This window comes from Lagopus muta, chromosome 1 (genome assembly GCF_023343835.1).
Source record: "Lagopus muta isolate bLagMut1 chromosome 1, bLagMut1 primary, whole genome shotgun sequence".
Lineage (NCBI taxonomy): Eukaryota > Metazoa > Chordata > Aves > Galliformes > Phasianidae > Lagopus > Lagopus muta.
Window position 1 is genome coordinate 109,413,607 of NC_064433.1, and position 27,319 is coordinate 109,440,925.

Here is a 27,319-nt window from a genome sequence, read left to right on the forward strand (position 1 = left end):
GGCTGACTGATATGTGCATGTAGCTCTTGTTCCAGGTGTCAGAGTATCCGCAAGGGTCATCCACATCTCCTCCTGCAACCCCAGGTTAATAGCATGGCTGCTGCAGGAGGGTCAGGCACATGGAGGACAGACTCTGAGCTCTGGGACCAGCTGGCCACAGGGGCCATAGAGCTGTCTTTTCTGTAAAGAACCCATTTCTGTAAATGAACCCTTCTGGGAAGTTACAGGATCATAGAATCAGAGAATCACAAGGTTGGAAATGACCTGTAAGATCATCTAGTCCAACCACCCTCCCATCACCATTGCTACCACAGGCCACTGAACCATGTCTCGTAGCTCCTCATCCAGGTGCCTCTTGAACACTGCCAGGGATGGCGACTGCACCACCTCCCTGGGCAGCCATTCCAGTGCCTGACCACTCTCTGACAGAAAAAGTTTTTCCTTATCTCTAACCTAAACCTCCTCTAGTACAACTTGTGGCCATCTCCTTGGGTCCTGTTTGTTGCCTGGGAGAAGAGGCCAAATCCGTCCTCATCACAACTTCCCTTCAGGAAGTTGTATAGTGCAATGAGGTCTCTCCTGAGCCTCTTTTCCACACTAAATGATGCATCTTGCTGGGCGCCTGCATGGACAGTGGTATTCTACCCCAGGCTCTCCGACTGACACTTCAAAGACAGATCAAATGGCCACAGAGGAGACACGTTTTTGGACTACTGATACATTCTTTCAGGATTCTTTCAGTATCCTGCATCGGATCTAGTCCAGGTATGATTTGCCCTAACCTGCCTTTGGCATGCAGACACTCTCATGCGTGGATGTGAGGCTGAAGCAGCAGGCACTTCCACTCATCACTGGAAAGGTAAAGCATGTGGTTTCCCAAGGTATTTGCTAGAAAGCAGACCATCAAAAGCACACCTCTGCTTTTCACTGTCACCATCTGTGTTAAGTGTCTTGCATAGATGCAAGACTATAGTAAATAGGATGTAAGAGGAAGGCTGCCGGAGGACTGAGAGCAAAGAGCACAGCAAAGAGCACAGTTCACTCTGAAGACAGGTTGCTTTGCTTTTCCTCACTGTGGCTTGTGATGTGAACTGTCTTTGGTTCTCATCTTGCTGATATAGAGCAACATTTGCATAAGCAGGTTTCAGTTGTAGCCTACTTGTCTTGTGACACCTTTTATTTACTTGCCCAATGAGGTTACAAACACCTGTGTGTTAGGGTCTGATCCATTTTCATAAGGAAAGTCAGTAGGAGAGAGAAACTAGGCAGGATTTAAGAACATGTGTAAATCTCCTCCTTGACTTTGGCAATAAAGTACAAGCTCTACAAATATTTTCAGGAAAATGCTATTTCTTGTATGATTTCCATCCTGTTTGGACCACTGCAGTGACTGGAGTGTGTGTAATCATCCCATAGGAATCAGCAGCCGGAAAACAGCCCCACACAGCTGGCAGGGCTGTGGTTACCTCAGTGCATAGGAAAGAGAGGACTGCAGGCCAAGGGCTGCAAGCCTGGCAGCTGCCCAGTTTGCAGATTGCAGAAGTGGGGTCCTGTGGGCCGTGTGTGCTGCAGAGCTCAGCTGGCTCTCCAGGAGCTTCCCAGGAGAAAATCTTTCCATTGTGGTGACTCCTCTCTTCACATAACCTCTTCAAGTGTAATGACAGAGCAAACAACACCAAGCCATTTATGCACACGTGGATAAAGCTGTAAGGCATTACTTGAAGCAATTGCAGAAAAATGAGGCATAGGGGAAAAGCAATCAGTGCTGAAGAGTCTAAAAGGTGGACTAAGCTCTCTTTGTTAGGTTCTGTTTTGCTGCTTTGTTCTTGTGCTATGACTAGCCTGTAATCATGTAACTTCCACTGTCTACAAAGCTTTATTCCAAATGTCCAATATTGTAAAGGTGTATATTCTTTTCCCTTTCCTCTTTCTCTTTTTAAAGACAGTGAAGATTTTCAGTACACTCGTTGGAATCATAATGGCATGACCCGTTTGTTATGCACAGGAGGTGGGGAAGCACTTCTGTGTCTGCCAGCTGTTAGGTTCGGAGCCAGCCACAATGGCCACAGTAAATGACTGCTTAGCAAATCCCATATTTCTAATCTGATGAATTTAATATTAATGGCTCACAAACGGATGGAAAAGGCTTCCTCAGATCACTAGGAGATGCCTACATGAAAGGGCTTTTGAATACCGTGAAGCTGTGAGGTGTGGACAAAACAGCATTTATACGCTAGAGAGCGTAAACCTGTCATTTGAGGAAAGAAATTTGCTCAGACATGGTAGGTCCATGTCCAACTAGAATAATCACACCACCACCACCCTGAGCCCAGCAAGATGGGAAACCTGCAAACTGATAATTTCCTGAGGCTGTGCACTCTCCTGCTGGCAACTGTACAAGAAGGCAGTTGGCCTATGTAAATTAAGTACGGCGCATAATGGAACATAAATTATTCTTGTTAACTTCAAGGCGATAACATAGTTAGGGAGAACAAATTGCACTGAAGCAATGGATTTTTTTTCTTACTCTCTAAGGGATCCCTCAATGAAGCAACCTCTGGAGCTAATATTTGATCTGGGAATATTACAGGCACTAATAGGATTAGACACATGACTTCCTCCTCATTCTGATGGGAGTCAAGTGCTTAAATCTCTTGGGCTTCTCAGAGATTGATTCAGCTTGGATTCATAAGCTGCACCCACGTCTGTATGCCCAGGTTTGCCTTTCTGACTGCTCCCCAAACAAGAAGAGATAAAATCCCCATCAAAAGGGTACGTGGCCTTTCCTAGGGAGAGCACCTTGTGTAGACTGTGATAAAAGAGTACATGCTCCCACTCAGGATTTAAAACAAAACAAAATACCATACCTTCAAATAGTATCTTTGCAAAAATTAAATAATAGGATTGTACTCTCTCACTCACGAGACAAAACCTGTTTTCACTGACCAGCAACTGAATTGGCAGGGGGTTTCAATCTTGCTCAGCTCACATTTGGTCCGTAGTATAAAGTTCACAGTGTCCATCCATCTTTAATATGTTGTTCAGCATGGCTGAAAAACACTCTGCAACACAGGATGGTAATAGTGAACATTTCTTTATGGTGCTGTTAGTGGATTCTGGACGTAAACATTGGCCCTTGGAAATATATACAACCCTATTCCTGGGGGGCCGTGGAGTTCAGAACAAGAATCAGTGACAGACCTTCTTGTCCTTTCTCACCCATCAATGTTACCATTTGTTTTACAGTCATCTTAGTATCTTTATTAGCAAGAGCATCAATGTTTAAAAGGATCAGATCATGAAACAGAAGCCTGTGGCAGAAAAGCCCTGTGTTGCCTGTATGTATTTGCAATCTCAACTTACAGTACTGTTGTGCACTTGGATGCTTCATCCACCTTCTTTGCAAAATCACATACATTCTAAAATGAAAAGTAGCAACTGCCGGTCTAGCCGCCAAGAGGTGCTGCTATCATGGTATTTAAAGCATCAGACCTTTTCTTCAAAAGCAAATGTTAGTGATAATAGAGCATCTTACCATTTGATGGTGCTGTAAGGAAAAGTTTCCTCCTGACGCAACTGATGCCTATGAATACCTATAGTGGAAATGCTAAGTTATGGCCTGAATCAGTTATGAAGCACCTGGTGGGAAGGCAGGGCCAACCCAGGGGGGCTCAGGTGCATGTTATGTACCTGAGTGACCAGAAGGAGTGGAGCGAGGATTCATCCTTCCCAGACCTCATTTAAAAGTTGCCAGTGGGAGTAAGAGGACCTTGCTAGAGATCCCTGCATAGCTGAGGCCTTCTGAAGATAAGCAGCTCTTTTCCTTTGTTTCTGTGTCCCAAGCTATTGCATTTGAGCAAATTCTCACTTGCTGCAGCCTAGGACCTTGCCGCTCTGTTGTAATGGCTGCACATTAAAAATACCAAAAAATCTACATCATATTACAAATACCAAAAATCTACACATCTTCTGGGCTGTACAACAAAACTAACTTCTTTATTTCATTCTTCCTATCTAGCTAGGGGTTATGCTAAGCTTTGTCCACTTTGGGGACAGAGGAAAAATGTTCATATTCTCTCTGAGAAGTTATTGCTGTGCTAACAGGGGTCAAGACAGAAGCATAGGGCCACCATGAGGAAACAAAGGAGCAAAGTGTGACAATTCTGCACAGCTCTCGTCTCGGAAACAACTTAATGATAAGACCAGAACAGAATTTCATGTAACATAGCTGAAACAGAGAGGTTGTGGATGTCCCATCCCTGGAGGTGTTCAAGGCCAGGTTGGATGGTGTCCTGGGCAGCCTGGTCTACAATTAAATGTGGAGGTCTGCAGCCCTGTCTGTGGCAGGGGGCTTGAAGCTTGATAATCCTTGAGGTCCCTTCCAACCCAAGCCATTCTATGATAAAACCAAGCAGTTTTGTACCTATTTTTCAATGCTCTGAAGTTCTTCACCAGGTAGGAAACGTATGGAACCAGGGAGAGGGGTCACAATTGAGAAAATGGGATTTAAAAATAAAAAGTCAAGTCTGTTTATACTTGTAAAATCAGAGCAATGATCTCATTTGAAGTATTTCCACAAATTAAATCCAAGAATGTGACCATCTCTCTCTGCTTGGTTTTAGTTTGTTACTGGTCTGAGGCCATACTTGGCGAATGTTCCCAGAACAAGCACCTTTGCCATCTTTACAATTATGTTTCGGTGTACACACAAAAGCTATCCTCCCTCTACCCATGTATGCTGTTTGATCATCTCCCTCATGGAACTGCAGAAAAATTAGGACTCTGAAGTGGGAGACTCCCACTTGTATCCATTCCTAGGCTTATTCTGATGGCCTTCTGAGCCTCTTCTTCAGACTTCACTACTGTGGTAACACTTCCATTTTTGTCACCCAGGGAGGACCTGCCTAAGGTAAGCTTGCAAGGGAATCTGATTGCTAATTAATACTGCATTTTAATTTAATAACTAATAGCTTTTGACATGCTAATTATGAAATGAGTTATCCCTTGATGGATTCAGAGTATTTAAATAATGGTGCAACTCACTTTATGGTTCCTTCCTTCCCTCCCTTTTCTCACCATTTTTTAATTGTAGTTTGGATCTGTGAGCACTCCACCAGGCTGGTGTGATGGGCAAACAGAAATATTTATTTCCTAGAAAATCAAATTAGAAATTTTACAGTCTAACTCATTACAACTTCACCTGCACTCTTCAGAAGCTCATCCTAAGCGGGCGGATAAATGGAGTACAAAACCAGAATCACTATTACATTCATGCAGAGATGTAATTTGTCAGTAAGGGTTTGTGTTATTAGTGTTTCAGTACCTTTGTTTAGTGACTGCTAGATGTGACCATACACCTACTTTAACAACAGCTTTTTTAGGTGAAAAATTGCTGTCATACATGTACATACATGCACACTGGAGAAAAGAGCTGTCTTTCGTCCTCCTTATGCAGGCTAGGAAGTTTGGGTGCATGGGTGCACAGCTGCTAACACAGCTACAGTAACAGTGATTTACCTTGAGTTACAAACTGGGAATCGCCTGGCTATGAAACAGGTTAAGCCAAGTTGCAGTCTCTTGAAGCTTTCACTGCAGGTTGCAATGCAGTTGTCTTGCTAATCCCAAAGCTCCTGTACTCCAGTTGTACGTGGGAACACCTCCTAATGCTGCCTTCAATTTTTCTGAAGTACAGCCATTTTCGAGTTCTTGTCCTCCTCTGCTTCTAACACCTTCCTAGTTTAATTTTCCAGATAGACAAGAAAAAAACCTGTGTTCTTCTCGGACCTACAGTCTGAGAGCGAGCCTAAAATCCCGCTTTGGAATCTGACAGTTCTGAGACTCTGCCTAGAATTCTCTCCCACCCATGCTTTTAGTGTAATTGAAAAGGAAATACCATGCGAGTCTTTTCTTGCTTGGCCTAGGATAACTGCTTTCAATTTTAACGTAACACTGGTTAACTTGCAGTAGGTGCTGCGACTTCACGCTCAGCAGGGCTGCATAATATGAAAAAGGAAACTACTAAGGGAACAGATTCAGAGGCAAGTGATGCAGAGAAATGGCACTCACAAAATGCTGGTGAGAGTAACAGGTGCAAATGGTTCGGATCTCCATGTTTAAGACCAGATAATCAGCCCTAATGCTTCCCTGGTAACAACAGAAATGTTTTGCAGCCTGGGCCTAAGAATGACGTCCTGAAATCAGTCTGCAGCAGTAGAAATCGGTAAGGTTTGAGGGCCTCTGTGAACTCAGCCGACCTGATTTCTGCCTGTGGAGGAAGATTGCTGACTGAAATGTTGTTTGGACTTCAACAGAGCTGCAAAGGGCTGTAAGATCATTGCAGCATCGCTAGTTAGTATCTAAAATGTAAGTGTGAAATGGACAAATGACCTAGTGAGGCGAAGAAAAGGAGGCAAGTATAATGGTGGCTCAACTGCAGAAGTGATTGGGCCAAATTCCTCTGATCTTTAGAATTAGCTTGGAGCAAAAGGTGTCTGATCTCCTCTTTTCTTTTCATTTTGTTCATGGGATGCAGAGAGAGGTACAGTTGTTTGGAACTTTGGACGCCCATCACTACCATCCAGAGCACACTTTGAGTTTGTTCTTTTTTACTAAGATGGATAAATGAACTTATAACATTCTCAGCATTTGGTCTGTGAATTCAAATAGTGTTCTCTTTGTGCCTGCAAGGGGAAACTGCCTCTGACAATTCAGATATGCTGCTTTATTGTAGATCCTCCGATGACTAATTGAGAGCTACTCAATGCAAACTGCTTAGGAGAGGGGGAAGGTTTGTCATAGAATCATAGAATAGCTGAAGTTGGAAAAGACCTTAAAGATCATCAAGTCCAACCACAACCTGACCATAACTACCCTAACAACCCTCTGCTAAATCATGTCCCTGAGCACCACATCCAAATGGATTTTACACACATCCAGGGATGGTGACTCAACCACCTCCCTGGGGATCCTATTCCAGTGCTTAACAACCCTTTCTGTAAAGAAGTGTTTCCTGATGTCCATACTAAACATCCCCTGGTGCAACTTGAGGCCATTTCCCCTTGTCCTGTCACCTGTCACCAGTGAGAAGAGACCAACCCCATTCTCACTGTAAGCACCTTCTAGGTATTTGAAGAGATCAATTAGGTCTCCCCTCAGCCTCCTCTTCCCCAGACTAAACAGTCCTAGTTCCTTTAGTCTCTCCTCATAGGATATATTCTCCAAGCCCTTTAAAAGCCTTGTTGCCCTTCTTTGGACCTGCTCCAGCACCTCAATGTCCTTTCTGTACTGAAGTGTGAGCAGGATGACTTCCCTAGTCCTGCTGACCACACCATTCCTGATACAAGCCAGGATGCCATTGGCCTTCTTGGCCACCTGGGCACATGGCTGGTTTATATTCAGCTGACTCTCCACCAGTACGTTGAAGTCCCTTTCCATCAGGCAGATTTCCAGTCATACAGAGTGCTAGAAAGAGACACTGCCAGGAAAGATCCACCTCCTTCTTTTCTTTTTTCTTTTTAATCCCACAAGGTAATACTGATATTGACAAGTTATAATGATTACAGCAGAGAAATAGTATGTTACTGATCCTCCTTTCCAAGTCAGGCAGCATTTCCTTTTCCTTGCTCCAGGTGTTCTGCCCCAGCTTGCTGGCCATCCTATAGAACTCCATACTTAAACTTTCCTTTTCTCTTGACTTCTTCATAACTTTTCCTGAACCTTCTCAGAAGCCTGTCATCTCACACTTCAGTTCCACCTTGTCCCTCTGGCTTGTCTTGAAAGCAATTTAGGAGCTCCACAACAAGGACACATGCAGTCTTTGCTAGTTGTTACTGCATCACCATGCATTCATTACTCTCTGGTGATGTACAGACAGTTTGCACAATTTTCTGCCACTGAAACTCAGACATCCAAGGAATGAAACGAAAATGCTCTCAAATTAAGCTGGTACAGAAATGAAGACCTCATACTGTTTTGTTGCTAGTAAATTTCAATCAACAACTCCTTCCCCATAACATGAAATAAAAAGCCAAAGTTCTGATTGCTATGTATAACTACTGCTCTGCGGCTGACACGCTAATGGAAAACAACGAGGTCCTTTTGAAACTGCTCATTCTGAAAAAGAATTCACTTGATGATATTATGAAAGGATTTTCCCAAATGCCAACATCTTTTCTGCTCCTGCAGAATTCACTGGGTGGCAGTGAATTGGTGGTATTAGTTAATTCGAAACAGAATTTTCTATTGAAAATTAGTTCAGTTAAAAATAACCTACTGACTGCGTGCAGGAGAGTTTTATTGGTTATGGCCCAGAGGTGACAAAAAGTTAAGAATGCTTCCAGTATTAATTCTTAATTGCCTTTATGTTGAAAGAAAAAGCATTAATATAGAATGAATCCAGCATATTTTTTTCTCTTGTGGTACAGTAATAGAAAAAAAGCTGTTGCTAAGCTAATATCAAATGCATATATCAGCAACTTCTGCTTTTAATAAAATCCCAAAGTCTAGGCAAAGAAATGGAAGTATATCAAGTGTAGAAGAATGACATCTATTTTATGGGGCAAATGCATTTTGTCTCATTTTTACACTAGTGACAGGAGGAATTATATAAAACTCCATCTAAATATGATGTCTGTTGACAGGGCTTGTATCTGTTTGCAAGAGAGCTGTTCACAGATGGGCCACAAGCAGGTGGCACCAGACTAGGTGCTATATTGCCAGCTCTTTGACTGCTGCCCACAAGCTGAAGTGACAGCATAAAACTAGACATTTGCTTTTATGTCTGACTCTTGACTAGCTCTTTGAGATAGGAATTCCTTTAGTACTCATTTAAAACTTATTTACATTTAATAAGTAGGTCTTTTAATCCCAAATACCATACAGAATGAATTAGAAGAGCAAGTGCAGTGCGTCTCACTGGAAGTTCTTCAGACTTCTTCCATATTTATAAGCGAATGCTCAACTTGAAGGAAGCTTTCTATCAAAATACCTTGGTTTTTTTTTCATTCTAAAAATTATTATTGTTCCAGATAGTGACAAATTTAGACTGGGGGATATTCTGCCTATGGAGTATTCCTTCTGTATCCAGTTTTAGGCCAGACAGCTTTTGTAATTTCGGTGCATACCAGATGGATAAGCATCTCCTCCTACTACTTCATGGCAATCCCAGAACTGTGCAATGCCTACAGGCTTCTGTTTTAAACAGCGGTGATAGGTAAAAGCCAAGGTATTGTTATCATGAATATCTCTGGTATAATCCTACACTATCACAGAATCAATAGAATCACAGAATGGCCCGAGTTGGAAAGGACCTCCAGGATCATGAATCTCCGACCCCCATGCTACATGCAGGGCCGCCAACCTCCCCATTTAATACTAGACCAGGCTGCCAGTAGTCCCAGGAAAACCAATACAATCTGTTAAATGACTGGCTGTTGTAGAAACAAGAGAAGGTGGACAGAGTTTGGTACAAATTTTTGTGCCTACAGTGAAAAGCTCTGAGCAGACACTTTCAAGACCTTCCATGCGATTCAAAGTTGGCATAACAGTAATCTGAACCACTCAGATACCATACTGGGTCTTGCTGGGATGGAGTTGACTTCATAGCAGCTGTAGGGTCACCATGTTTTGAATTTGTGGCCAAAATGGTGTTGCTAACACGCTAATGTTTTGATTACTTCTGTGTTTGTACAGCATCAAGACCACTTCTGTTTCTTGCTCATCTCTTGCAGGGAGTAAACTGGGGGGTGGGTAGAGACTAGGGAAGGGGACACAGGTGGGACAGCTTACTCAAACTGAACTAAGGGACTATTCCATACCATACAACATCGTGGTCAGAAGTGAAAACTTGGATAGAGAAAGGAGATAGGGGAGGGAGGAAGGTGGCTGCCAAGGTGGTTGCTGCTCTGAGACAGGCTCACCATTGCTTTGCCAGTAGGAGGTGGTGAGTGATTCCCTTTGTTTTGTTTCTTGTCTCTTTCTTTCATCTACTAAACTGTCTTTTTTATTTTTTTATTTTTATTTTTTATTAATCTATGATTTTTCTCAGCTTTATTAATCTTATTTTCTCCCATCCTGCTGTGGGTGGAGCTGCAAGATAGCAGATGAATGGCTGCTTTGCTGCTGGCCAGGGTCAACCAACCACAAGAAATGGAAAGAAATGTTAGGTTCTGACAGATGTAGAGAATAGAGATATGCTTTTTCTTGGAAAATCTTTACTTGGAAGTGATCAAATAGGAGCAGTTAGATATGTGGACTAGCAGGAACAAAGAATTTCATATCTGTAGCTCAATGCTAGCAAATCCTGGGATCTTCTATAATACTCCTGGACCTTCATGACCTTAAAGGCAATCAGACAAAACTAGAGAACAGGAATCCAATTACACTGCTGTTTTGTCTCCATCCTGGCCAAATCCTGGCAAAGAAATTTCACTTCCTCCTGTCACACCCTTGTCAGCTGTGGATCATTTCCCTTCCTTGACACTGTTCTCTTTCTATTTGTCTCCTCTCCTTTCTCTGTTCCTCCCAGATAGGACAGTTGATATAGTCTCCACACTCAGCAGGAAGATTATCAAATGTGGGTTTCCTCCTGTAATGGATTTTTGCGCTTGTTTCAGGTGAGACAAAGTTGATCTTTTCCCTTCATAGTGTCTGGTACAATGCTATGTTTTGGCTTCAGGAGAAAAAACAATGTTGATAACACACTCATGTTTTAGTTGTCGCTCAACAGTGCTGTATGGAGCCAAGGATGTTTCAGTTTTTCAGTTTCTTGAACTATTCTGCCAGCAAGGAGGGCTGAGGGAACACAAGGAACCAGGAGGGGAACAGAACCAAAACAGCTGATCTAACCTGGCCACATAGGTAATTTTACACCATATGAACATTGTGTGGGGGAAAAAAAAAACAATACACACACACACCCAAAACACACATAAAAAATCAGTGGGCAGTTGGCTAAACAACCTGCTGCTGCTTGGGGACTAGCTGGGCATTGGTCAACAGGTGGTGCACAGCTGCTTATGCATCACTGGTTTTGTATATATTGTAACCATTACTATTATCACTTTTTCATCTTCTTTTTCTATCTTAGTAAGTCGTTTTGATCTTGACACATGAGTTTTAGGTTTTTTTTTGTTTGCTTTGCTTTTGTTTTTCTTCCTGATTCCTTTTCCCATCCCATTGGAGTGGGGTTTGAGCAAACAACTGTGCAGTGCTTAGCTACCTGCTGGGTTAAACCACAACAACTCACATTAAAACATAAGGTAATTAGGGATATAAATTAACTGCTTTCCTTCCTTTTTTTTTTTCTATTTTTCCCCCTTTCCTCTGCCTTAAGTATTTGAAAGACTTTCAACAAGAATTGTCTCAGTAGAGACCCAAAGACTGACATCATATGTTAGGATTTAGTGTTACAACAGTGAGCTAGGGCTTAATTAACCTTCTAGCCCTTTGGGAGACCTGAGACAGAGGATCCAGTTCCTCACAAAACTACTGCTACTTCTCCTTCAGTTATTGAGCTCATTAATCTCTCTGGTACTGTACTTAGGCCTAAAGCTACATCTTATTTTGGTAACTTAAAAGTGCTAAATATTTTACAGAGATAATGAAATTCTTTGTCCTGCCTTGCAGAAAACATCACTTACATAAACCAGTAAGAGAAAAAGAACTGGGGGGGAGAAAAGGGAAATGGAAATTCAGGAGCAGAAAGGGGGGTTAGATATGCAGACTTCTGGCATTTATTTGACACCTGTGCCATGTGCGTACGCACTTCAAAACATATGGGACAGGACAGAAGGGGACAAAGAAATTTAACTCTTTAATTGCTTACGTTAACCACTGCACAACATGTACATACAGAAAATGTTACAGCTTCTTTCTCTGATACAGTCCTCACCTTTCAAGTCAGACTTCATTCCTTCTCCTGGAGGATGTGATCCCAAAAGCCATAGAAATGACCCAAAACACACCTAAGTAGAAATTAGCCACATAGTATGACTCATCTTATACTGGTGGGACTGCCTGATGGCTGAGTACTGGGTGCATAAGCCTTTGAGTCATCAATAAGAGCAAATATTAACAGGACTAACAGTAGCAATTACAGCCATATAAAATTTTTATGAAGACAACTTTGAATTCTGTTTGATGCTACTGCAGAGAGAAGTGAAATCAGTGGAAAGTGAGCTGGCTTGAAAGCCCAGTGTAGATGAACAATGTGAAATTAGGAAGAATAAACATCAGCTATTGCTACTGATAACAGCTAATGCTTGAAGCACAGTTAGAAAGTTAGTAGCAAGACCATAGCCTGCATTTTCAAGTGAAAAGTTTGTGTCCCTTGTTTTCAGAGACAGTTCATTTTTTCCAATGTTGTTTTCTTACTGCTAGTAGGTTCATGCACCCAGAGCCCTGTTCCCATAAACATCCATCTAAGAGTCAATGGAGCATGCTGCAGCCTCTGTTCACAACACAGCTGCCTACGTGGAGAAACCAGACTGCTTAGTAAGGAGGAAAGGAAAGACTTGCGCACGTTTCTGTTTCAGCAATCTAAACTTCAGAAGCTGAGATGAACACAGGCTCAGAAACCAGAAGTCTCTCCTTGGTCAGGTAGCACATACAGCTTTTCATTCTCTCATACAGATGCCTCCTAGGTTAATCTATTCCATTACAATGCACCTCACAGTCAATATCCATCACAGTGGTGACCTACTTGGGTACTGAGCTCACTGCTGTAATAAAATGATAATGCTGATGCTAAGGAGAAGCACTTGCACAAGCAGCAGCTGGCTACAAAATGCCCCAAGTTCAGCTCCACGTACAATTCTGCTATGTTAGCATGATTAGGAAAAAGTTGTAGGCCCAAAAAACTGGCTAGGGCTGTTGTTTTAGCTTAATGGAAACACCTACACTGGGACTACTAAATCCAAAGAGACTGAAATTCTGCGGTGACTAAAACCTTAATCCCACTGAACCACTGACCTTAGCTCTAATCTCTGAGAAAAGGGGACGAGCACTGTACACTAACAGGAGATTTGCTGGAAGAGATTCACACGTATTTAACCCACATTTGCCTGCTTTCATATCTGTGTTGCTTAGGTCTGTGCAGGATGGCCAATGTAATTAATGTATGGAATAAATTCTGTTGGAGCTGACTGGAAGGAATTCATGATTTTTCCACATTTGTAACTTCGTTTTTGTTTCAGAAAACCATGTATTTGCCATACACTTAGTAGTGATACTGTAAACAAATGTATAAATGCTGTCATTTTTAAAATTGCTGAGTTGCAGTGACATGATATACTTTGACTTTCATAGTCCACACACACACACACACAGAAGTAATAAAGTGTTTACATTCAGCTGCTCATCTAGACATATAGAACAGACATTTTATTTATTGTGCCATATAAATTTTTTAAAGTTTTGGCCTTTTAAAGTATTTTGTATTTGACTGTGCCAAGGAAACAAAAATAAAGTGAAAGAAAAAAGTTTGTGCTAGAAGAAAAATCTAAACAATATGATTTCTGTAAATATTTAAGACACCCAAAGCACCTTAGCACAATGTTACTGTAATACACAGTTATGAGTAACACAGATATTTTTAGCCCTACCTTAGGTTTATTTAGCTTTACACATGTATGGAGTGTTCTTCATTTTTTTACCCTTTATGGTAAAAAAAAAACTTTATAGTACGTTTCATATCTTAATTACTTCTGTTGAAGATAGTCAAGTTAACATTCTCCAAGTTTAGGAAATTACAGGGAGGTTGAAGAAATTGTACACTGCTGAGGTGAACAGTGGCTGCAGTAAAACAAGAATCACAGAATCACAAGGTTGGAAAGGACCTACAAGATCATCTAGTCCAACTGCCCTCCCGTTGCCATTGCTACCACAAGCCAAGCCACTAACTGTATTTCATAGCTCCTCATCCAGACACATCTTGAACACTGCCAGGGATAGCGACTGCACCAGCTTCCTGGGCAGCCATTCCAGCGCCTGACTACTCTCTGAAAAAGATTTTCCTTATTTCTAACCTAAACCTCTTCTGATACAACTTGCAGACATTTCCTCAGGTCCTGTTTGTTGCCTGGGAGAAGAGGCCAAAGCCCTCCTCATCGCAACCTCCCTTCAGGAATTTGAAGAGTGCCAATTTTATGAGTACTTTAATGCAAAACAATCAGATACAAAATAAGTGCAATAGCGTATTATATCTGTGTACTCAAAGACTTACATTATAAATCATTAAGCTTTGTGGGCCATATTTGCTGGTATGTTCTAGCTGCTCTTTGTGATTCTGAAACCAAGATGTACCTGTGTGTAGGCTGGCTTTGCCCCAGCACCTCGCTCGCATCCCTGTGCTCACCAGCCCATGCCACATGCTCTGCTCCCTGCAATCCTCCTGCTGGCCTCACACTGCACAAGCTACCTTTCTTCAGGCCGAATGATAAGCCAGCCATCTGTCACCTTACTCACTGCAACCTGTAAAGTCCATCTTCCAGATGGCCTGCAACAGAACTGACTGGCGTGCCTGAGGTCACTGAAAAGACAGTGCAGGTGCATGCTCCCACCCAAGCACCTCTGACCACTGTGGAAATGGTTTAGGCTCTTCAGCGTTATTAAGTATGCGCTTCAGAATCCTATGGTTATTACAGAACCAAGGATGGTTTGGGCTCGAAGGGGCCTTAAAGATCATAGCGTCCCAACCCCTGCCATGGGCAGGGCTGCCCCCTCCCTTCAGCTCAGGCTGCCCAGGGCCCCATCCAACCTGGCCTCGAGCGTCTACAGGGCTGGGGCACCACAGCTTTTCTGGGCAGCTGTGCCAGCGCCTCACCGCCCTCTGGGGAAAGACTTTCCCCTGACGCCTCTCCTAAATCAGGCCACCGTTCTGGCAGACCCTGAGCTCTCATACCAGCGCCCCGCAGCACCCAGTCCCGACCTGGTTCCCCTCAGCGCCCGGCCCGCCCCGCGCAGGCGCACCGCTCTTCGGCCCGCTGCTGCCCGGCCCCGCTCCCCTTTTCCCTCCGCCCGTCAGCAGCCGCGCCCGGCCCGGTCGGCGTCGCCCCTCGCCGGCCGTTCGCGGCGCTCCCCGGAAGCGGTAATGCTCCGCCGGTGATCCAGGAAGCGGATGAGCCCGCACGCCTTCCCCTCCGGAACGGAGCGGCGCGGCGGGGAAGGGGAGCGGGGGCCGCGAGAAGGCCCGGCGGAGGCGCGGGCCGTGGCAGCCCCCCCGGCGGCGGCGGCGTTTCCATGGCGCCGGGCGGGCGGGGGAGCCGGGGCTGAGGACCCCGCCCGCTCATGGACCCCGCCGCGGCGGCGGCCGGCGAGGAGGAGGGCGGGGAGAAGCCGCCGGTGATTTACACCATGGAGAACAAGCCCATCGTCACCTGTGAGTGCTGCCGGGCGGGGAGGGCTAAGGGGCGGCGGCAGCGGCGGCGGCGGCAGCGGCTTGGCGGGGCGGCAGCGGCTTGGCGGCGGGGACACCCCGCAGCTTTGTGTGCGGAAAACGGCACCGGGGAGCGGGTCGGTGTCCGCCCTACCACCCCTCGTCGCGGCCCTGCGTTCTTCGGGTGTGTTATGGGGTGGTGGTAAATAAGGAACGTGGCTTGAAGGGGTTGCAGGCACTCGGGGTGCAAACGTGGTGATGAAACTTACGCCCCGAACTTCTGGTCGGTGTAGTGCTGCTGAGGGCGAAGAGGAAGGCGTGCCTCTGTGGTGAGGAGGGGTCGCTGCTGGTGGGTTCCCGCTGACGTTATAATTTAATCCTTAACTGTTGTGCTTTAGCTCCGTCTCTGAAAGGCAGACGGTGTTTTAACGAGCCGTGTCCTGTGGTTCCAGTGATGGATTAGTTCCCTCAGGTGTAAAGCACGACGTGTGGACACCAGCCCTGATGGAAAACAGCAGCTCCTGTGGTTCTGCAGGTGTAGAGGGCGGCATGTGGAGTTCACTTAAACACATGAAGCACAGCCGTAGTGCTGCTGATTGATGGGGGTCAGCCACAGAATTCTGTGTGCTTTAAAAGGAGGTTCATCTGTGATATCAGAAACAACAGAATTGGAGTCACAGAATATCCTGAGTTGGAAGGGACCTGGAAGGACCATCAAGTCCAACTCCAGGTTCCACATGGTGCCACTCAAAATCCAAATCCTATGTCTGAGAGCACTGTGCAGATGCTCCCCACTGGTGGCCGTGCCCACCGCCCTGTGCATCCCGTTCCACGCCCACCGCGCTGTGGTGCAGCCCCTTTCCCTGACCCCCAGCTGCCCTCCCCTGACGCAGCTCCATGCCGTTCCCTCGGGCCCTGTCGCTGTCACACAGAGCAGAGCTCAGCGCTGCCCCTCTGCTCCCTGTGAGGAGCTGCAGCTGCCATCAGGCCTCCCCTAAGCTCCCCTGCTCTGTGCTGAGCACAGCAAGGGGCCTCAGCCACTCCTCATGTGACTATTTGCACTTTATGAGTAAGGCCATGGTAATGCTTTGTGTGCTTACAGAATAAAAACTGTTCCATGTTTGTGTGCTGTCATTGTAGAGAGTCAGCTCTACTGTATTTCCTGACTAATGATTTATGTCTTAGACTGATATTGATATTCAAGTGTAAACTCCTAACCACATAATTACAGAATTGTGTGTGTGTAAATACATATATATAGTTTTCTCCAGACTCTTTTATAACTGTGCTTTTCTTTCTCTTAAACTTTTTAATTGATTTTGGATGTAGCTCCTAAATAGAAGTCAGTGATATCTTTACTGAATATTCTGTCCTCACCTACTTCAGACACCTTTGAAATCCATTTCAGGTCTAAAGACAGAAAAATGAACATATGAGAAACACATAAAGGATATCACTGACTGTGCAATCTACTGTAGCGATTCTGCAGGGCTGTTGTAGTCAATCTTCAGAGATCCCTTCCAACTCATGTGGTTCTGTGATCCCCATTGGTGTCACTGTACTACTCAGGCTGAGGTGGAATGTTCTTTAGGTTTGCTGGTTTTGTGTTGTGTCCGGAATTGGAGTGTGTATGTATGAGGGAGAGGAGATGGGCTGCATATCAGTCCTTACTGTTCCTGTATGATTGGAGTACGTAAAGTACCTTTCAGATTGTTGAAGTACGTGCAGCTTTACTTCAGGCTCTCTGGCCTCTTTGTGCAAGGAAACTTTCAAATTTCCAAACGCTGAATTTCATCAGGTTTCAATCAAGCCCAGGTATCCGATTTTAAAAATAATTATTTTATATAGCGAATGTATTTTGTGTTTGCAAAGTGTTTTAGACTCATCACTATCCAGTATGATGGCAGCATATCACAAATGAGATACAAGGTAAACATTATGCATCATTTGTGTGCCTTGCTGCTGGACAACAGGAGCTGTGAGGAACCATGACAGCAGTATGGCAGTAAACCTTTTCTGATGTGAATTGGAATTGATTGATCTGACAAAACTGAATTCAGAAAATAAAGTAACTGAGCAAAAGCGCTCAGCAATGATGACTCTGGTGAATGTCGTAAGGGTGATTTGCTATCATTTTCAAACATTTTTCTTTGTGGTGGGAACACATTTTGTTTTAGCAGCTTTTGTTTCCTTTCTTCTCTGTCCAGAGAAGTGCACTTGGAGATGATGGAACCTCAAATAAATGTGTTCAACAAAAAATGACTTTGGCGAAGGAAAGCATTTCTGATCATCCATGAGCAGATGAGGCTTGGTATTTTAGGAAAATAGTTGCTGGATTTGTATTGGTTTGTTGGAAAGTACATTCGGAACTACAATATTAGAAACCATTCAATTACTACAACTTCTATTCTGTTTTGTTGTCCTGGTTTCAGGCAGTTAAAGCTGTCTGGGATAAGTGTCCTGCCCAGCAGGTGCATGTGAGGGGGAACAGAACTGCAAGGAGATGCAAGGACAGGTGGTGGAGTCTCCTTCTCTGGAGACTGCTCAAGATCTTCCTGGATGCTGTCCCGTGTGGCCTGCTGTAGGGAACCTACTTTAGCAGAGAAGTGGACCTGATGGTCTCCAGAGGTCCCTTCTGATTCAGTGATTCTGTGACTAGCTTTTGTCTATGTGAAGATAAGTGAGGTTGTGTCTCAGAACAGAAGCGTTTATTTCCCTTTGCTACAGGATTTAGATTAATCTGTCAAATAAACATTTATATCATGAAATGCTCCTGTTGACTTTCAGAATTTATTTTTGGTAATTGAGAACTGAAGAGAAAAGTTTGGTATGAAACTTGTTTTCACGACACTGCACATATAGTGATATGTTGCAAACAAGTGTTTTTACCTACGTGAAACATTTGAGCACATTTTCAAAGGAATGCTTCTGTGGAGAAAAGAACTGGTAGAGTTGTGCTTCCAAAACTATGAGTTTGTCTCTGTTGTGCAAGTAATCCTTTGCCAAATTGATAGACTCCTGAATGTAGCACTGTGGGTATGTATGCTTTGTCCCACAAAGTGAAAATGGCAGCTCCTATGTGGCTTGTATAATTGGTGCCTATAGCAAATGCAGTTTTTAACTGCATTTATTCTTTTCATATAACTAACAAATCTGAAGACAGTTTCTGTAGGCAAGCAGACAACTGTATTATGTAAGAATGGAGAAGGTAGTATATGCACAGACAGGTGCTGTTCCCCTGTTATTTTTTCACCTTTCCTCAAAATGGCAGCATCCCATGTAGTATGAAGTCATTCTTGTCAGTTAGGCCTGAGTGCTGTGATGACTCCTTTCCAGAACAGTTTGAGGCACGTTTTTGTACTGTCAGTCTTAAACCCAGTGGGGACTTTCACATATCCAGCTGTGGATATTCTCACTGCAATACATTACATTGCAAGCTCTCACCAGTCAGCCTCCAGCTTTCTCTCACTGCTGCAGAAATACTATTTTTAGTGTTGTTAATTGTTTTTTATTCAAAGAGGCAGGTTGAGCCTCAGACATCTTGGACTTCGGTATCTTCCTTGCAATGCTGACTTGGCATAATCTTTAAGCAAAGTAGATTGCTTTCTTAGCAAACCTGAACAATGCTGTTTGCGTTTCCTGGGTCGCATTTTAAATTTAATTTGAGAAAGTCTTTTGAATAGGAATATGATGTTCATTATAATACATGCCAACCAAGTGTTCTGGTTAAAGAACTTGTCCTTATGTAGCTGGTTTACACTTCAGTTACTTTCTGTCATTATCCACATAAAGAGCAAGTTGAAGGCTGTAGACCATCTTGGTGAATGAAGTAATGTAATAGTTTTCTCAGAGCTTTTCTGCCATGCTCTTCTTTTGCAATTATTGTCAAGTAGTTGAATGCTCCTTATCAATACGTAGTGTCTGTCTATATATATATAAAACTGCGTGTATAATTTGTTCTTGCGGTCACTGCTTTTAGTAGAAGGAACTTTCTACTTTATGTCTCTTTGGGGAGAACAGGTTGCATCGCTTTCATCAGAATGTGTTGTGATGCAGCAAGAGCAAGATCATCGTAAGCCTGAGAATGGAAAGTGTCTGCAAATACCTACAAGAGCAGCAAAAATAGAAAGGACGAATGAAAGCAAAGAGAGTTTTAGATCTTTTTAGAATAAGAAGGAGTACCTACTGTTAAGGATACTATTGTGGGATTGAAAGAGCTTGATTCAGATGATCTTGTTTGTATCACTAGTAGGTAGAGGTCTTAAAATGTGCCAAACAAAAAGTGGCATGTAGCCTAATTGATTTGGTGCTAGTGAGACCCTTTAAACAACTACATCCTGCAGAAGCGTGTTCTGTTAGCAAACAGGCACTTAAGTTGTTACCATTGAGGAGGTGATGAGATTTTATTCTGTACTTATGTCTAATTACCTTTATCATGAGAAGAGGCAGCATATTCTTGTCAGTGTTAGCTCCTATCTTATAAACACGGTGGTGCAACTAAGATGGAAAAACTTAGTACCGGAAATTTCTTCTACAGGTTACAAGTGAATTAGGTAGAGTTCTTGTATAGCAATTAAGATGTCTTATATTTTACCTTTCAGCCCTCTTCGGGAAATGAATCCAGGTTGGGGAGCAGGAGGACCTTTTAAAAAATGAAAGCAAAACAACAAAACCCCCAAACAAACAGCAAATGAATCTTTCCAAGACTTTAGATGGATACGCTTATAACAGGCTAGTGAATTCTGAAGAAAAAAAAAAAAATACCACAGCAGGACTTTTAACCAATTTAATAATAAATGAGATCAGAAAGATTAGTGTTGAACAGTATTTGAGAATAAATGCTGAACAAACCCACTGAAGTGTAGTCCTGGCACTGTGCTCCTTCAAAAGTTCTTAGAGCCTTTTGTCTCACGTGACAGTTTTTCACTGATGTCAAAGAAAAATATTTGTCTGCTTTAGTCATCTGACGTCAGAGGTGTGCGTGTTTTTGTTTCTATTTTCTTAACACTGCCTGTGTGGTTAGTTAATGGATTGGAATGATTTCATTCAGAAGAAAATATTGATTTGGGAATGTTCAGATAGTTCACTGACAAGCATCTAGGAAGTTTGACATGTGCTGGGGGAAAAAAAAAAAGATTATTGGGGATTTTGGTGAGTTTGGGATAGGTCTCAAAATGTTATTATGATTCTTGTGCATCAGCCAGCTTGTCACAGAGTACCTGTTCCTCTTGGGGATCCTGGACTTGTACCAAAGTACCAGGGAGTAAAACAAGAAGGAATGGAGAAATGAAAAACTTGGAACCAATAGCATAAAATTTCAGTGAGTAGCTTGAACCTTCATGTGGACTGCTGGAGTTGTATTTTCTGGAGTGCTCAGCCACCTTAGCATTATGCTGTCACCTCGTCACCTAAACAAAGGGTATTTTGGCATTGGTTGTTCCTTTCAGTTCTTAACTAATGTCACCCTTGAATTTTTTCCACAGGTTTAGGTTTATGGTTATGAACTTCTCTATAGGGATATAGCCTATCCCTGAACCACAGATTGATACATTCTTTACTCAGTTAGGCAATGAGGTTTACAGCCAGCTTCACAATCAGCATTCATTTTAGTAAGTTTTGCTTCTCTTTTGCTTGATTTGGCCATCTGGATGCTTTGGATGTCAATTTGGTGGATGTCAAGTGGTTGCCAGTTGTAGAAAGCATAAGTTAAAATGATTTTTTGGCTCACTGTTTGATCTGGGCTTGTGGTAAAACTATGTAAATCATTTAAATCTATTTTGATTTTTTTATTTATAAATATATTTATTAGATATGCTTAAAGAATATAGTAGAACTAAAGATGCACTTTTCTGGTTGTTTTAAGTGATAAGGGATGTTATTTCCTAGTTATGATCTTTATTGGGATATTTAGGTCCTTAATTCTGTCAATTCTTCAGAAGAAGGAAGTCCTTCTCTAAAAGGCTGTTGAGTTTTAGTTGTGGGATTCCAGAACTATTTTTGTTTCCCTCTTACACACATCCATCTTTCTCTTCTTAAGCTGTGTCTGGTCATCCTTTACGCTTTGGCTCTACTAGTGACAATCCTTGGAGTGAAAGCTTAGTGTTGAGGCCCTTCCACCGAGATGAGTTTGCTACAATATGATTGCTTAGGCATCCATCCACATTGTATTTGTTTTGTTGTGTGTCTGCCTTTGTTTAAGAAGATAACTTATTTAAAGCCATTCTCAGACTTTATATATTCTTTTTTTATTCCCCCCTTTCCCTTTCTTTCCCCCCAGACTTTGGAGTTTGTTGTAAGTTGGAGTTCCAGGGGTACTTGTATTCTTGGAAATGTTTTGTTCAAAATTTAGTTAGATGCAAGGCAAAATTCATGTGTGGGTTTTTTTTGTTTGTTCATTTTTTGTCTTATTTTAAAAATATTTTAGGACGTAGATCATGCATGCAGCAACTACTAATGCTTCAGGGATGCATACAGAACAGTGTGATACTTTTGCAGTATTTCATGTCTTTTGAGTCTTGGGAATCTTATGCAACAACTCTCCCAAACAATCCTGATCTTCCAGGAACTTTTATTCTGTTATTTAGGAAGGCGATACTCTTACTGTCTGCTTATATTGATGTTCTCCACTCCAGCACTCCAGTAGCAGGCAGTTGACCTGCATCTTGCCAGTCTTACGGTCCTTTCTAGGTTGTACTACCAACTTCAAGAATTGTAGAATGGTTTGGGTTGGAAGAGACCTTTAAGATCATCTAGTTCCAACCCCCTGCTATAGGCAGAGGCACCAGGTTGCTCAAAGCCCCATCCAGCCTGGCCGTGTTTCCAGGGAGGGGACAACCACAACTCATTTAATGTTTGTCCTGTGTCAGTTTTATGCTAGTGCTGCCTGCTGATAACTTCATATTCAGTGTTTGATGAAATGGCTCAAACTTGCTGATGACAGTAGATATAGGGTCTAGTTGAGCAGAACCTGAAATACTGCAATCCTTTGGGTGTTTGTAATACTTGGTGACTGTGTTTGGTCCGTGTTCAAAAGATAAGGTGATGTAGTTTGCATTGGAGGTCCGTTCTCCTTTTTTCCTCTAATCATTGAGGATAGCCTTGCATGGATCACAGATACGTTCTTATGTGCCCTCAAATCTAGTGCAGGAGAAAAAGCTAATTACAACAAATGAGTTTTAAAACTAATGTAGTCTTTCTTCAGCTGACAGTGTGGTGTGGTTGTCTGTAACAGGAGGGCACTTAAATACGTATTACCATTTGGTATTTTTTCTGTATTACGGAACTAATCTTTTTACTCAAGATGTTGAATTCTCAGACATTCTGGGGTGCAAACTGGATTTTTAGGTGCAGCACAGGACGAGCGCTTTGCTGTGCTCCAGAGGCAAAATCTGTAGTTCTCCTTTCTTTGTGTCAGGCTCCAAGCTTCCCAGGCTATCTCTTTGATGTGGTCAGCGTGCTGTTGCTAAATCGCTGAGCCATATTTCACTTTCTATGGGCAGTAATGAGTTGCAAATCAATAAACAGTTTTTTATGGCCCATCTTAGGAAGATGTTGTAACTTGGTATGAGATAGCTTTAAGCAGTATTGCCAACACTTGTTTCAATATTCATTTCAGAATTTGTTTATACTATTAAATTAAAGATTTCATGTGCTGCACTTAATTCAAACAGAGCAGGAGGTAGCGCAGAGTCGAGAGTGAAGTGCTTGTTCAGTAACTTTCTGGAGACTTCAGGCTCAAGCAGTAATCATAGAGTAACTGTTGGTTTATTTTTAAGCAGTTTTATGAAATGGTATCACTGAACAACAGCTGTCTTGGTCAGATGTCAGAGCACCTGGGTTTGCTTGTTCTGGTGTTTCATCAAACTTGTTTGTTTAGTATCTGATGATTGCATTATGCTAGTGGCTGATGGTCAAAGTGGTATATTAGAGAAAACTAGGAAAAGATGGGTGGACTGTAAAAGATGCCAACCTAATTCCCAACCAGAGGAGGGCCACTAAGATGATCAAAGGGCTGGAGCACCTCCCCTACGAAGATGGGCTGAGGGAGCTGGGCTTGTTCAGCCTGGAGAAGGCAAGGCTGCAAGCCCTCACTGCAGCCCTCCAGTATTTAAAAGGGTATTAAAAAGAAGAGGAATCAACTTTTTACAAGGGTAGGCAGTGATAGGACAAGGGGAAATGGTTTTAAGTTCAAAGAGGGAAGGTTTAGGTTGGATGTCAGGGGGAAGTTCTTTACTATGAGAGTGGTGAGGTGCTGGCACAGGCTGCCCAGAGAGGTTGTGGATGCCCCATCCCTGGAGGTGTTCAAGGCCAGGTTGGATGGGGCCCTGGGCAGCCTGGTCTAGTATTAAATGGGGAGGTTGGTGGCCCTGCATGTGGTCAGGGGGGTTGGAACTTGATGATCCTTGGGATCCCTTCCAACCCATGCCATTCTTTGATTCTATGTTTGTAATTAAAGTTTGGTAAGCTCCTATTAGGAGCAGTTTCTTGTTCTGTGCACAATGGGAGGGAAAAGAGAGGATGTCAGGTTCTTCTCCAGCCTTAGCTCTTCTGTTCCATAGAAAGGCAAGAAGATCCTTTGTTTGGGTTGGGCTGTACAACAGCAGGTGATTATAAAGATTATAAAGACAAGTGGAAAACTGCCAGGAAGCTGACTTGCTGTATGCCTGTTTAACATGGTAATTGGAAAACATAACTCTTCAGCTCCAGAGATCCTGAGAAAGGTGTGGGGGAAGGAAAGTGAGAATGTGGAGCTTCTGGAGGAAGGAAAAAGGATTTAAAAAAAAAATTAATTTGCAGTCTCAGAAAAAGGGGAATGCAGCAATTCAAAGATAAAGCCATAAGGAGCAGAAGAGAAGAGAAGCCACAAAGAAGAGAGCAATAGCTGAGATAACTTCAGGGCAGCATGCATGTGAGAGATAGCATAAATGATATCACAGCTAGTATGGGCCAGCTCATTTTCCCAACATCAGAATGCACACGTTTCATAATAGGTATTAGAACTCTGATCAAATGCTATGAAATTTATTTTTATAGCCTCAGTCCTATTCTCACTGAAATGTGTTTATGTGCCAGAAGTGACATGCATTATTTTCTCTTTAATTGTGATGGACTATTGAGGCATTGTACCTTGTCTAGTATGGTTGATTGCTCAGTCAGGAAGTTATAATAGCATATATATTATGTGCCTTGTTGAGGTGTTCTGTTAGGTTATGTTGGACTCAAGTGTCCGAAGCAAATAAAAATACAACTTTTATATTGAAACAAAGCATAGTTTATTAATATGTTTTGTTTTTTTTTCTTTTGTAATTTGCACATGGTGATAAATTATTTCATGTTTAGGTGCTGGAGATCAGAATTTATTTACTTCCCTGTATCCTACGCTTTCTCAGCAGCTTCCAAGAGAACCCATGGAATGGAGGAGGTAAATTTGCATTTGGTTCTGTAGTACATTTCAGTATGTTACTAAACATGGGAAAGTGTGCCACTGTGTCGTGGGAAGCTTTTACCATAAAGTGAGTCAGGCACCTGCCTTAATTAGTCAAGGTAAATGTTCAGAATGCTCACTTCTGCATCTCAGCTGTGTTGAACCTTACCTGAAGGAAAATAATAGCAATGCTGTGTTTCTTTTTGTTGTTATTGGTGTTTTGGTACGTGCCTTGATGCGCTTTGGGTGTTTGAAAGGGGCGTGCTGCTCTTTTTCATGAAAATACAGGTAGAATTTTAGATGAAACTTCATTCAGAATCCTTGGTATGGCCCACTGCGTTCTGGTGGAGGAAAATATTTTGGGGATTTTCTTATTTAGGATTTTCTACTTTTAGAGGTCTTGGAGGTATAGAAAATCTTTTAATGAAGGCTGAAAAGCTTCTAGCTGCTGTTCTTGTAAAAAGGAGCATCTATAATAACACTTCAAGTGATACCATATTTTAGCTGACTTTCTGTAAACTACTGTAAGCATAGTTTTTGAGTTTCCAGTACCCAGAGCTTTTCAGTTGATTCAACAAAATCCATTTTCATTTTTGGGTTCTGCTACATATGTCTCAGTTGCTAATTTCAGTTTTTGAATTTTTCAGGTCTTATGGCCGTGCTCCAAAGATGATTCATCTAGAATCAAACTTTGTTCAGTTTAAAGAGGAGCTATTACCCAAAGAGGGGAATAAGGCTCTTCTGACTTTTCCCTTTCTTCATATTTACTGGACAGAATGTTGTGTAAGTATTAGAAAAATAAAATTAAATTGTTTTGACTTTCAGCTTGCCCTGTCTGTGGTTTTTTTTTTCTTCAAACTTGCTTTTTGTGTTTGCTTGAACAATTAAGTTTGCAATGTATAAGTGTACATACCTAGTACTTTAGAAACTTGTCATCTTAAGTACATTTTTGTTATAAGTGATGTTTGTAATGTTGCTTGATGCTAAGAGGAAGGCTTTTGAATAGCCTTTTTTTAGCATTTTGTCATTAAAAAAAACCTCAAAGTCTAACAGCGTTATTGCAGTAGCGCAGGACATTTGCTACATGATACAGAAATGTGGCCAGATTATTTTGGTTATGATCTGTTCATAAGCTTAAATCTTAAAAAGAATGTGTATTTTGCTTTATCTTCTGCGTATGTTAGCTGTTAGTATGCGTCAGTGGTCTAAACTGGTGTATTGGGTTCGGGTGGAAAAGTTTTGGTAGCAGAGGGCTGCAGGGGTGACCTGTGTGCAGAGAGCCCAGCAGCTGCCCCATGTCAGAGCAAAGCTAGCTCAAGCTGCTCTGAAAGGGACTGTGAGCAGAGCTGAGCAGTGAGCTTCACTGGGTGTGCTCTGGGAGAGTAGTTTTAAGGAAGGGAAGAACTGCTGCCCAACATCAGCTGAGAGCGAGGAATGAGAATTGTGAGAGCAGTAGCCCAACCCTGCAGGCACAAAGGTCAGTACAGAATGAAGGCAGGAGGTGCTCCAGGTACAAAGCAGAAGCTCCCTGCAGCCCAGGAGAGGCCAATGAATGAGCAGGCTGTGAAACCACCACAAGTGGATAATATTTGGAAGGTCTTAATTCTGTTTATCTGAAGTTCACTGCTCAGAGATTGCATAACTAATTCATAATAGAGACCAGTTGAATGACAGAGGTAACTTCTGATTTGTGACCAAAGGCATTCCTAACAGGTTTAAGAGTCATCTGAATTAATCTGTTTGGAAACAACCGAAAAAATGCCAAATAACCTTCAGTGGTTTTGGGTTTTTTTGTTTAAAACAAACAAAAAGCTCGCCTTTCTTCCCCTCCAGCTTGTAAACACTTTAAGATTTGAGCTGTGTTAGAAGGCACAAATGCCACGCTTCTGTTGTTATGCAAGAATATAACAGTTTAGGTTTTTGGTGTCAAACACACTCATGTTGTAAAATTTAAGAATATAATCTAAAGGACTGTACCAAAAACTAGTTGGTACAATGATTAGTACAAAGTGGCCAAGAATTATGGCAAATACTCTTAATCAATTATATAAATAAATGAAATTTGAAGACCAAAAACCTTTGGCTTATTTGGTTTCTTGCAATAAGTAAATTTATTGTCACTAATTCTGTTTGATAAGCATTTATGGCTTTCTTCTGTTGGAACAAAAGTACAGAAGTTGCCTTTTGAAATTGTTTAGAATGACTGTTTGCTTTGGTGATTCACCACTTCTTGCCTCAGGACACAGAAGTGTACAAAACCACAGTCAAGGATGACATCACCAAGTGGCAGAACGTTCTCAAGGCTCACAACTCAGTGGACTGGCTAATTGTGGTGGTTGAGAGTGATGCCAAGAAAAAGAACAAAACAAATATCCTTCCCCGAACTTCTATAGTAGATAAAATAAGAAATGACTTCTGTAACAAGCAAAGTGACAGGTAAGGAATTCTTTACTTGCAAACTTTGAGATCTTTGACTAGTGTGGTGCTGACTTAAAACCTTAACTTTTCTATGTAACAGATTC

The 27,319-nt window shown here is 42.4% G+C and overlaps 1 protein-coding gene across 1 annotated transcript in view; it reads left to right on the forward strand.

Annotated features, from left to right (window-relative positions):
- Positions 1 to 14,997: 14,997 nt before the first annotated feature.
- TRAPPC10 (trafficking protein particle complex subunit 10) overlaps positions 14,998 to 27,319 on the forward strand; it is a 41,251-nt gene continuing 28,929 nt past the window's right edge. Inside the window, exons 1-4 of the mRNA XM_048955799.1 lie at positions 14,998 to 15,376; positions 24,713 to 24,794; positions 25,445 to 25,580; positions 27,037 to 27,233. Coding sequence (XP_048811756.1) covers positions 15,286 to 15,376; positions 24,713 to 24,794; positions 25,445 to 25,580; positions 27,037 to 27,233 — 506 coding nt within the window. The 5' untranslated portion in view covers positions 14,998 to 15,285. The remainder of the gene's footprint in view (positions 15,377 to 24,712; positions 24,795 to 25,444; positions 25,581 to 27,036; positions 27,234 to 27,319) is intronic.